Source organism: Sardina pilchardus, chromosome 7 (assembly GCF_963854185.1).
Source record: "Sardina pilchardus chromosome 7, fSarPil1.1, whole genome shotgun sequence".
In the NCBI taxonomy this organism is placed as follows: Eukaryota; Metazoa; Chordata; class Actinopteri; order Clupeiformes; family Clupeidae; genus Sardina; species Sardina pilchardus.
This window is the reverse complement of record NC_085000.1, coordinates 19674132-19686631: the sequence shown is the minus strand read 5'-3', so window position 1 is coordinate 19686631 and position 12500 is coordinate 19674132. Positions and strand designations below refer to the sequence as shown.

Sequence of the window (12500 nt, the reverse complement as noted above, 5' to 3'; positions counted from 1 at the left end):
AGGAGCTTGTTGGAGGGCGAGTCTTTGCCCAGTTTGTGCTCGGAGGTGGAACAGGAGTCCATGAAGGTCTGCGCCACCACTGACAGACAGGCGTCGGTGATGCTGTTCTTGTGGATGTCAAAGACAAACTGGGGGTTCTTGATGACGTTCACCCAGAAGCGGAGCGGTAAGCTGCGGATAGATAGACCATACAGTACATACATCAGCTTCTATCTACAGACACAATCCTATACTATACCATAAGCTGCAGATAGACCATACAGTACATACATCAGCTTCTATCTACAGACACAATCCTATACTACAGTGAGGAGCACATGTATTTGATACCATGCTAAAACAGGAATATAAAATCATCATTTGACAATTGATCTTAATGCCTTAATTTAAAAAATGAGTAAAAATCAAACCGCCAAGGACACCAATTTTCTTTGTGATTGAAGAATGTATCGTAAATAGATAAATGTTTTCCTTAAATGCTAGGGGAAGGAAGTATTTGACCCCCTATGTAACCCTATGGGAATTTAACACATAGGGTTAACATAGGGGCAGGCAGATTTTTATTTTTAAAGACCAGCTATTTCATGGATCTAGGATATTATGCATCCCGATAAATTTCCCTTGGCCTTTGGAATTAAAATAGCCCCACATCATCACATACCCTTGACCATAGCTAGAGATTGGCATGGTGCTTTTTCCAGTAGGCCTATTAGCCTGTTTGATTTGCATTGAGCTCAATGAGCATCAAACAGGCTAATAGGCCTACTGCAAAAAGCACCATGCCAATCTCTCGCTATGGTGAAAGGTATGTAATGACGTGGGGCTATTTTAATTCCAACGGCCAAGGGAACTTTATCAGGATGCATAATAACCTGAATCCATGAAATAGCTGGCCTTAAAAAATAAAAATCTGCCTGCCCCAATGTTAACCCTATGTGTTAAATTCCCATAGGGTTACATTGGGGGTCAAATACTTCCTTCCCCCTAGCATTTAGGAAGAACATTTATTTATTTACGAAACATTCTTCATTCACAAAGAAAATTGGGGTAGTTAGCGGTTTTATTTTTACTCAATTTTTGAATTAAGACATTAAGATCAATTGTCAAATGATGATTTTATATTCCTCTTTTTAGTCAACTTTAGCATGGTATCAAATACATGTTCTCCTCACTGTATACCATAAGCTGCAGATAGACCATACAGTACATACATCAGCTTCTATCTACAGACACAATCCTATACTATACCATAAGCTGCAGATAGACCATACAGTACATACATCAGCTTCTATCTACAGACACAATCCTATACTATACCATAAGCTGCAGATAGACCATACAGTACATACATTAGCTTCTATCTACAGACACTATACTATACTATACTATACAGTACCATACTGCGGATAGACAATACAGTACATACATTAGCTTCTACAGACACTATACTATACTATACAGGACCATACTGCGGATAGACCATACAGTACATACATTAGCTTCTACAGACACTATACTATACTATACAGGACCATACTGCGGATAGACCATACAGTACATACATTAGCTTCTACAGACACTATACTATACTATACAGTACCATACTGCGGATAGACCATACAGTACATACATTAGCTTCTATCTACAGACACTATACTATACTATACAGTACCATACTGCGGATAGACCATACAGTACATACATTAGCTTCTATCTACAGACACTACTGTATACTGTACTATACAGGACCATACGAGCCATGTCAACACTATCACAACGCCATGCACTGGTGGAGCACACATGCTCACATACAGTACTGTATGCAACTTCAAGGTCATACAAATCAATGCACATGAAAAATCCAATAATCTACAGACACTGACGCGCTGAAGCAAAGAGACGCATATGACAAGAGAAATATACACGCTGCATTAAAATGACAATCAAAGCACACACTCAAACACACACACACACACATGCACATACTCGCACACACACATGCACACACGCACACAGGCAATAATAAAAATACAAATAATAATAATACGCTTAATTTGTATAGCACCATTCATACACAGAATGCAGCTCAAAGTGCTTTACATCTGGAACACTTAACAAATTAATAGAGAAGAAAATAATAATGATACATTTTGACGCTAACACAGCTGGTTGTTGCAGTAGTCTATATAGGCTTTGCTAACAAATACTTAGGCCCTAAGTGGTTAGCCATTTGAATGACTACTCCCCTCACCCTCCCAGCACCTGCACCCGGGTGTTAGCCCCAGAGGTGGAAAAGTCCAGCTTCAGAAAGCAAAAATCCAACCACATATTGGTTTTCACTTGTGCACTTAATACTGGTGATCTCACTAAATAGCTGCTCTACCTCACTGAAGAGTTTGCTAATTAGAATCAGCTGGTTTAAATGAATGGTGGGCACAGATAGGTGGCAGGACTCCAGTGAAACTGGACTTTTCCACCTCTGGTTGGCACTCCTCCACTGTTCCCCTCACCAGTTGCTCTTCCAGGTGTGTCTGACGTCGGAGTCCGTGATCTGGTGCTTGTCGGCCTGCTCGTCCAGGAAGTCGAACATGTACTTGATGGCCAGAGGCAGAGCGCTGCCCCGGTGCGCTGTGCTGAAGATGGTCTCGAAAAGGTCATCCACAAACTTCTGTAGCGTACCCTGGAAAAGTGAAACACACGCCATTCACAGAGCATTAACGCAGGCCCAGACACATGCCAGAATGCTAACATCATGAATTATTTCTTTTTTTTACACATTTCAATCCCTCTTCATACAGACATATGATTGCTTTATGTGAGGCAAAAGCAACAGCATTTACGGCCATCCCAAAAATAAAGAATCCCCCAGTTCTCCATCACCAAATGCATTTTGTGGTTTAAGCTGGTTTTCGAGCCACAGCGGTGGTCGTGAACATGCCGATGTCTAAGCATGAAACCAGTCTTGACAGCGTCGACGCACTTCAAAATCGACCTAGCGCCTTGAGAAGAAATCAAAGTCAAATCAAACGTAGGCTACCCTGAAATCAGTGACGCCGCTAGAGTGAAACCTGTGTCATTGGTTGAGGCTGAGACATTGGCACATGGGCTCGCCAGCCCAATCACCCTCTCACAGCACGCACGCACGCACGCACGCACGCACGCACGCACGCACGCACGCACGCACGCACGCACGCACGCACGCACGCACGCACAGCGTCTCTGGCTCATTCTAGAGCCGCGTCACTGATCCGGGACCAGCCCTTCTCCTCTCGTCTCTGTCAGGCCCGGAGCTGAAGGTCCCTCGGCATGATAACAGGACAGCCCTCAGGAGGTGACTGGAGCAGGAGAGCGAAGCACCGTCAGGATGCCGCTGGGCTCGTCCACTGGTCACGGTGGCTACCCAGACACCCAGCATGCCCCCCCCCCGTCCTCCCCCCCCACGACGCATTCCATTCGCCTCTCTGTCACTACGCACTGAGGAGCACTCGATCCGCAACAAATTACCTGTCTCCCGCTGTTCCGATTGCACTCCTTCCCATCACATTTATCTATCTTTTTATTATGAGGCCAAATTGACCACCCAAGAGGCTTGTAAACAGCTTCTCATTTCCATTTTCGCCTTCCCACACAATTAGAGAAGGGGAAGCAATCAGCTGGAAAAACAAATGGGGAAAAGATAGAGATGGGGAGAGGGAGAGGGAGCGAGAGGGTGTGTGTGTGTGTGTGTGTGTGAGAAAGAGAGATGGACAATTGGGATACATTTGGACACTGAACCCACCGTACGGTAAGGCTTACGATGCCATCATTTCCAGGCTATTAATTGTCAATGTGTGTTTTTTTTTTTTTTTTAAAGAAAATTCTCATGGGAGATGTTTTGTCTGTTTTCTTCGTGTCTGGTGTCCACCAATGAAGAAGCAAAACAATGAAGACAGGAGAGGAGAGAGATGTTGTATCATGTTGTAGTGTGTCTGATGTTGTAGTGTGTCTTAAATGTTCTTTCAAGATATTTTTTAATTAATTTTTTAACCCTATTTAATGTGTAAAGACTCTTAGGTTCTTTTATGTGTGTACTGACCAAATGCTAAGGGGGACGGTATCTCATTTTCTTTTTGTACACGTGTGCATGAGAGAATGACAATAAATTGAATCTTGAATCTTGAATCTTGAGATGATAGAGAGAGAGTGGACAGTGCACGTACCTTGGTGGCCAGCAGGCGGGTCAGGTAGATCTCGGACACCATCTTGCTGCCGCGGTCCCCCTCCCGCTGGTCGGAGTGGTCGTGGTTCTTGACCAGGTGCCACAGCTTGGTGCCGCTCTCCAGGTCTGGCGTGATCATGGGCGTCCTGGAGCGCAGGCTGTCTGGGCTGCTGGCCGTCCTCAGCATGCTCTCTGAGACACACACACACACACACACACACACACACACACAAATAACACACACACACACACACATACACACACACACACACACACACAAATAACACACACACACACACACACACACACACACATTTTAATACCTTTATTTGTGTTCACATTTTACAATAGATTTCATTGAACACAAACAATCTTAGACACAATTGCAAACCCAGTAGCCTATGCTTCTGTATGTGTTTGTTGTGTACCCATGAACTGAGACCAGACACACACACACACACACACACACACACACACACACACACACACACACACACACACACACACACACACACACACACAGAGGCAGACAGACAGAGTGTGAGGACAGTGCCCAGGCTTTAGATCTTCATCCTCAGTGTGTTTTTCAAAGACAACAATGCGTGTGCCTCCATTAAAGGTCACTTTGTACCAACAGAGGCTTTTTTTTGGGTGGACACATTCAAGCACTCAAATGCATCCATCAAGGAGTTCACTAAGCACAGCTTTAAACCGATTCCAATAACAACAACAACAAAACAGAACTCAGAGAAAGAGCAACAATTACAAACAAGTGAAAGCAAAACACGAAAGGGAAAGTGGTGACAAACGGTGGCTAAGAATGCAAATTAATTGACATAGTGGACAAGCACTAGCTGAGAGAAAGAGTCAGTGGGCAATTACACAGCTGAAGGCCATTAGTGCATGGTCTTATTTCTTACTGCCTTTCTCTCTGCAACCCCCCCACTGCACACGCACACGCACACGCACACACACACACACACACACACGCACGCAGGCACGCAGGCACGCAGGCACGCAGGCACGCACGCACGCACGCACGCACGCACGCACGCACGCACACACAAAACACACACAAAACACACACAAAACACAAATTGTACCTAATATTCCCCTCAGTACAGGAACAATCATTTCAACTGGAGTTTTGGAGAGCCAGTGTCTGTACACCTCCCCAGAGGCGATGTGAAAGCCCGGCTTCAGCGTTAATCGGACGGGTGTCAAAAGTCAGCTCGGGACACCAAAGAGATGCCAATCTGTCGTGCCGCTCAGTATGAGCGGGAGCCAGGGGGGGGGGGGCTGGTTTGCATTTCGCCGTTGGCCAAGAATCCAGACAGTTCTGCCGAATCAGAGACTCCGCAGACGAGTAGCTGGGAGGATTTTCATAATTGTAGATATCGCGGGTATTTGTTGTTGGGGTATTTTAGCGGGGCTATGCAGACAGTAATCATGAATAATTGCTCTGGCTGAAGGCATGCTGCCATCAAGGTGAATGCCAGGTAGGAAGAGGCTTGTGGTAAAAAGAAAAAAAAATAGGCTTTGCCGTTCCAATCTCAGTTGCCATGCCAACAACGGAGCCTATGACAACAATGTGGGGCCTCCAAGAGAGAGGACACACTTGCGAGCACAATGCAGGACACACATGACTGCTGTACTGCAGATGGACTCGCTGGCCGCCACAGCACCACGTTTCATAGCTCTGAGTGTCTGTGGTCCAATGCAATCATGTCCCTCCTTTTCTGAGGAAGAGTATGTGCCAGTTTTCCCCTACCACTCTCACTCCCTCTTCCTCACTCTCCCTTTCTCACTCTCTCTTTGTCCCTCTCTCTTTCTCCCTCTCTCTCTCTCTCGCTTTGAGTGTGTTATCAGCTTCCAGAGACAAATGAAACCAGGAGAGTCCAACGCAGGCATAAGAAAAAGGCTCATTTCAACTGTGATGTTCATGCTCTAATGTATTCACAAGTTCATCACTGGCTGTTCATCAGAGCCTGAACAGAGACTTCCCATTAGACTAGAGAGGTGAGGGACAGAGATGCTCACCATACCTGCTGAGAGATTTAGTCAATGTTGAGGAGTGGGACAGAGATACTCACCATATCTGCTGAGAGATTTAGTGAACGTTGAGGAGTTGGAGATGTTGTAGGCAGAGTTCTGCTTTGGCACGAGGGCAACGGCTGACCCGTCTGTAACCTACACGGGGAGAACGACGGGATCAGGACACTGTGCAACACGTTCCAAAAACACGAACAAGCGGAACTGTGCTGTGTGGAGAACGTCGTGTCCCTGGCATACCTGATAGTGAGCGAGGGTGTTTAAGCGTTTCCAGTCGTTGTCGATCTTCGTGGTGACGTCCTCGTCTTGGAGAATGATTCGAGCCATCCTGCCCTGGCGCCACTCTGCCAACGGACCGAAACACCATGTCAGCAAAAGAATCCAAAAACATTCATTTGACTGGGCTCTGAAATGGCTTCTCACTGAGGCAGACAAACTGAGTGAAGGGACAAACTTTTAAAGAGAAAAACACTTTTCAGAAAAGATAGAAAAACAACCCGACCATATAATTTAAAAAAAAAAAATGTCTAGGTGTCTTTCGATCTATGATTACTCTTTCATATAAAAAAAAACATGCACTTTCAATGAGGTGTACACAGGCACAGTCTTGCTCACACTATTGGCCCTGTGCTGAAGCTGAAATACTGTACACCACACTCGTTGGATCCAGTTATTTCTATGGTCAATGTGTGAACAGATCTTACTCTTACCGAGGTCCATGTCCCCAGCCTTGGGCCGCTGGGAGTAGGGGCTGCCCTTGTAGACGGCGTCCAGGAGCTTCTCCTTCACCTGGGTGATGGTGTCACAGTTCAGGCACTTGACCATCACCTCGGGGGCGTTCTCGTTCTCCGGGTTCACACAATGGAGAGTCTGCGAGGGGACAAACACACAAACAATTAGTCAGCGCTGCAGAGTCAATAAACGCTTTCAAGGCTCACAGACACAGTCTGAGGAAGGGATGCAAAAGCCTGGAATGTTACTTAATAATAAAAAAATATATCTTGTGAACTATTCTGTGTGCGGATTGTTACGTTGCCTTCTCACAGATATGTGCAGAAATGGCTTAGGGAGAGTGTACCCTTATAGAGATACCTTAATAGAGAGCCATCATACACCGTAAGTCTAGTATTTTGAACTGTACAAATAGAGTGTGTGGGACTCCACTGGAAGACTGTGCATTAATGGAGTGGCCAGTGGTCTGTGGGCGCCCGCTGGGTACATGTTTATTTGACTGTGTGCGGCGGCTGCGCTGACCAGGGTCTTGTAGTCGATCTGCTGGCGGATGAGCTTGTCCTCGCTCAGGGAGTAGCGTGCCTCGCCCGTGATGGCGTCTATGGGGCCCTTCTCCATCTGCTGCTTCATGGCACAGTACAGCATGAAGAGAGGCTCCCCAGCACACTCCTGAGAGAGGGAGAGAGAGTGGAGAGAGAGAGGGAGGAGGGGGGAGAGGAGAGAGAGAGAGAGGGAGAGAGGAGAGAGGAGAGAGGGAGAGGGAGAGAGAGTGGAGAGAGAGAGGGAGGAGGGGGAGAGAGAGGGAGGAGGGGAGAGAGAGTGGAGAGAGAGAGGGAGGAGGGGGAGAGAGAGGGAGGAGAGGAGAGGGGGAGAGAGAGAGGGGGGGAGACAGGAGAGGGGGAGAGAGAGAGAGGAAGGGGAGAGGGAGAGAGAGAGAGGAGACGGGGAGATGAGAGGGGGAGAGATGGAGAGGGAGTGAAGGAGAGAGAGGGTGGGAGGGAGAGAGGAGAGGGAGATGTGAGAGAGAGGGATAGAAAATGAGAGAGGGAATCAATAAATCAACAGAGCCAGCAATTGGTGCAGTGTCAAAATGAGTAGCACTAATTGTGTCCTTCTCCTTATGATCACTAAGAGAAGCATACTCTGACACGGTGATGACAGAAAGACGATCAAACATGGATATGAATACAGATATTCTCGCCTGATTCTCCGGCACATTTGTACCTCAAAATAACAGATCTGCCATTTTCATTAGACAATTCCATGAGGAAATGCAGGCATATATACAGTACACAATATACTATATGATATGGTGTACATCCCATTTCCACAGACGCTGAGATTGAGAGGCTGCATGTTCAGCCCATGCCAGCAGTCTGCTTTTGTTCACAGCTTGACACCAGAGGCAGGCTCCCCTCTATCACTCCATTTGATGTCCACTGCTTTCACATAATCACAAGAGCTTGCCAATCAATACAGCCATTACCCTTCCTCACAGAGAGATGAAATACACTTGGGAAGACAAACAGTTGAAATGAGGGGGAAAAACAGTGGGAAATGGTGGCAGTTGATGGAGAGGCTGAACAGGATGTTAACGATTGGGAGGAAGTGCTTAAAAAGTACTCAGACTTCGAGAAGCACTAAAGTGGGCCCAAGCTGAGCCAGGTACGGGGACAGTGGACGGCCAAACTAGTGAACGTCAAAGAAATGTGTATCCAAACGTTTAAATACTGTCTGAACGTTTAGGATTCAGAAATGCTATCGTAATTCTCTTTTCTCTTCTCTCAGGTATGACTATGAGACAATCTAATTTGAAAGACTGAATCATAAAATGTGTGGACGCTGATCCTATTTTCCCTACAGTTAAATTGTTTCAACTATTTTTCTCCTCGCAGAAAATTTTTCAGAAAATGGCGCTCGGTAAGGCCCTGCGTCTCACATTTAGCGCTCTGTCTCCGCGGGCCGTGACAGTAAAAGCGGTGTCTTCTTCTCTTTGTCTCCCTGAGCAATTACGGCTTTTAAACGCAATTAGCTCGTGTTTCATTCCTACCGGCTGCAGCCAACTTTGGAAGTCACAGGAACATGCTACACTGGTGACACTCTCCCATGTCCTCATCACACTGAAGAGAAATTTGATTTCCGCTGGGCTTTGTGTTACAGCACGTTCCATGAGCAAGGTCAAGTGTAATTGAGATTTGGTGGTGGCGCTGGTCCTCGTGTGTGTGTGTGTGTGTGTGTGTGTGTGTGTGTGTGTGTGTGTGTAAATGTGGAAATACAAGCCTCTGACATCCACACACACGAAGAGCCCACCACTCTTTCCCCCCTCCAACACCATATGCTGTCAACGTCTCGTTAGCATCTGCACTAATTAGCCAGACAGCTGCTAACCAGAAACGGAAGGTGTCTACATCAGTCTTGGAAGAGACCTTGGTGCGGCAGGCCTGTCAGCGAAATGATCCCTAATTTCCCCTTCTCTGCCTTCGACCGGCACTTTCTATTGCTCTTGATAAGGCAGAGACAAAAATGAAGCAACACGGAGGGAGTGTGTGTGTGTGTGTGTGTGTGTGTGTGTGTGTGTGTATGCATGCGCGTGTGTGGGTGGGTCGTTGGGAACGGGGTGGTGCGTCAGAGGATGGAGAGAGGACGAGGTGGGAGCATCAGGGGAGAGAGAAGCCTGGCAACGTTCAAAAGAGCTGATGACAGCTCGGCCTAAGATCTTCATTAGAAAAAGAGCAAAAAAAGAAAAAGAAGAAAAAAACACACATTACAATGGCGGTGAGGTCTTAGCACAGCCTTGGATAAACGACCAGTGCCCAGAATGCTAATTCGACTGTCAAGAGCAACCAAGGGACTGGATGCCTTAGATTTTCAGCGCTCACAATCTCTGACATGCGCCTACAGCATTGACAGCTTCATCTCAAGATTGCAGGCAACATATGAAAAACCCGTGGGGCCGGCGCCAAAGACCCTCATTTAAAATGCATCATTTCAAGGAGCTTTGAAGACGACTTCAAAAACAAGCTTTTATCACACATATACTTAAATGTCTGCGATAGGACATCGGCGGGCTATCTGCTTTGCGTGCATGCGAAACAGTCTGTCTGCTGGCTATAGCGTCCAGTGATGGGAGTGTGAACAGCATCAAGGGCTTGAAAAGAGACCGGTGTTTACTTGCTTGCCTCCAAAATGTATATTTATCCTTTGACTGCCAGACACCTTCCTTTCAGCAGTAACTAATGCAAATTGGAAATATTTTCGCCTCTCTGTCTCCTTATTGATTAAAATTCTTTCACCGGTGCGCGGCCCTCTCAGCGTGATTGGTCTGATGAAACCTCAGCACCCACGGAGGAATGGAAGCGAGGGAGGGAGAGAGAGGGAGAAAGAGAGAGAGAGAGAGAGAGAGAAAGAGAGAGAGAGGAAGAAAGGAGAGAGGGATGAGGGGAGACTGGCTCTGATGTGTGCGGGGAGCAGCAGCAGCAGCTGTGGTGGTGGCCTACCTTCAGGAACTTGTACAGCAGAAAGGTGAACCAGTTGGTGAGCATTTTCTCGGCAACAGACTCCGTCCTGAATGAGGAATGAGAAAAACAGTCGGAGCCGTCAGTCAGGAGCGCGGCTCCCCCGTCAGCACATCTTTTCCGCGGAGCAAAGGCCATACTTTACAACAACAACAAGAGACAGACAGACAGACAGGCAGGCAGGCAGGCAGGCACACAGTGTTTCTCCTCCACTGACAATGTTAATTCAGTCAAGCACTTCAGTCAATTACATAGGCTCTCAAGTTCAGCGCTGCAGCTGCAGAGTCCTGAGCACTAACGCTGAACTCTAGCAGAAACGGCATCAATAGAAGGCGTCCGTCGCACAACTCCACTGAGTCGAGGAAATCATCACTTCATCCTTTCTTTGTGTTTACATTAAAAAAAAGCCAACAATGGCTCTGGCAATTGGAGGCAAGTGCTCTGCTCTGCCTCCTGCCACCCCCCCCGCCCCACACACACCACACACACACACACACACACACACACACACACACACACACACCACACACACACACACCCCAGAGGAGCACTTTACATTATCTGGCTGTGCGCGGGCACACATCCCCTCACTTTACGCCACTTTCTCCAGTGAGGATGACGATAAATCATCTCTCCATTAATGAGGGAGTGGGCCGAGGGTGAGCTGTGTGTGTACACACGCGAGGAGACAAAGGCGGAGAGAAGTGAGCGTTTGGAGAAACAAGGCTAATTTATCTCTCAACGCTTTTTTGTCTTTGTCTGGTCCCTCTGACTCTGCGGAGAGTGAGGCTCTGAAATAGCCGAAGCTTTTTTTTGTTTAGGCTGTTTGAGATTCCGGAAAAGATCAGACCGCGCATCTCTTGAATGCCAGCATCTGATCTGCTATCAGTAAAAATGCGTTAAGAAGCCCAACGTCGAGATAAACTAGCGGGGGTATCGATAAAGCTGTCTAAAAAAAGAGTCCATTTCATAGTATCTGAGAATGCAACACAAAGAAATGCCAGCCAGATAAAAATCTCACACTTCACAGGAATGGGGCGAAATGAGACCCCAGATGGATGAACAGGTAGTCAGTCTGTGAAGTCTGTTTAAAAAACAGGCTGAGCAACCCGGTCCACGGGAAGGCTGTAGCACTCTCTCCATTAGTTCAGCTGCACTGACCTGAAGTGCTTTTCGTAACGTTTTTGTTCAGTTTTAATTACACCTTCCCACCGTAACTCAAGCATAGTTTTGAAAACAAAAAGTGAGGGTGAATTATAGGTGTGTTACCAACAGTATCTTTTTCATTAATTGACTTCACCGCACCTGCTACTGTTGTTGTTGTTGTTGTTGTATCTAATCACCATAACTTTGCTCCATCTGATAAGCAATGAGCTCTTCTCATCAGACTCTTTCTGTTTCTCAATGGAGCACTTTTGCTTCCATAAGATCATGAAGAATTCCTCTGTGTAGAAACTCAAGTTTGTTTGTAGACAACATTGCAGTGCTTCTCACTCTGTGTGTGTGTGTGTGTGTGTGTGTGTGTGTGTGTGTGTGTGTGTGTGTGTGTGTGTGTGTGTGTTATGAAGTGTTATGGTAGTTTGCAGTGTTCCTGTGTGTTCTCTCGTCCAGTCTTGGTGCTAATGTTCTCTGACAGGGACATGAGGAGGAGAGCGCCGACAGACAGCCTTATCACTGAGAGTGGGCAGGATCGGCATGCCGGTGTGCTGGCCTGTGCTTTTCTGTCTGCAAGCATTACTGTGGGCAGCCAAGCTGGTTTCTGAATTTTCAAATGGCAGGAACCGTGTCTTCAAACGCTTCAAAACGCACACTAATCCAATGTGTGTGTGAGTGTGTGCGTGTGCGTGCGTGCGTGCGTGCGTGCGTGCGTGCGTGCGTGCGTGCGTGCGTGTGCGTGTGTGTGTATGTGTGTGTGTGTGTGTGTGTGCGCGAGCGTGGTATGTGTGTGTGTGTGTGTGTATGTATGTGTGTGTGTGTGTGTGTGTGCATGTGTGTGTGCGTAT

General features: G+C 46.8%; 1 protein-coding gene across 1 annotated transcript in view; it reads right to left on the bottom strand.

The window, feature by feature from the left end:
- plxna1a (plexin A1a) overlaps positions 1-12500 on the bottom strand; it is a 172398-nt gene that overhangs the window by 7159 nt on the left and 152739 nt on the right. The window contains exons 23-30 of the mRNA XM_062541106.1: positions 10480-10546; positions 7505-7651; positions 6961-7120; positions 6491-6594; positions 6292-6388; positions 4200-4390; positions 2511-2680; positions 1-171 (exon numbers count right to left, since the gene is read on the bottom strand). The exon at positions 1-171 is cut by the window's left edge and continues 42 nt beyond it. Of these exons, the coding sequence (XP_062397090.1) occupies positions 1-171; positions 2511-2680; positions 4200-4390; positions 6292-6388; positions 6491-6594; positions 6961-7120; positions 7505-7651; positions 10480-10546 (1107 nt within the window). The remainder of the gene's footprint in view (positions 172-2510; positions 2681-4199; positions 4391-6291; positions 6389-6490; positions 6595-6960; positions 7121-7504; positions 7652-10479; positions 10547-12500) is intronic.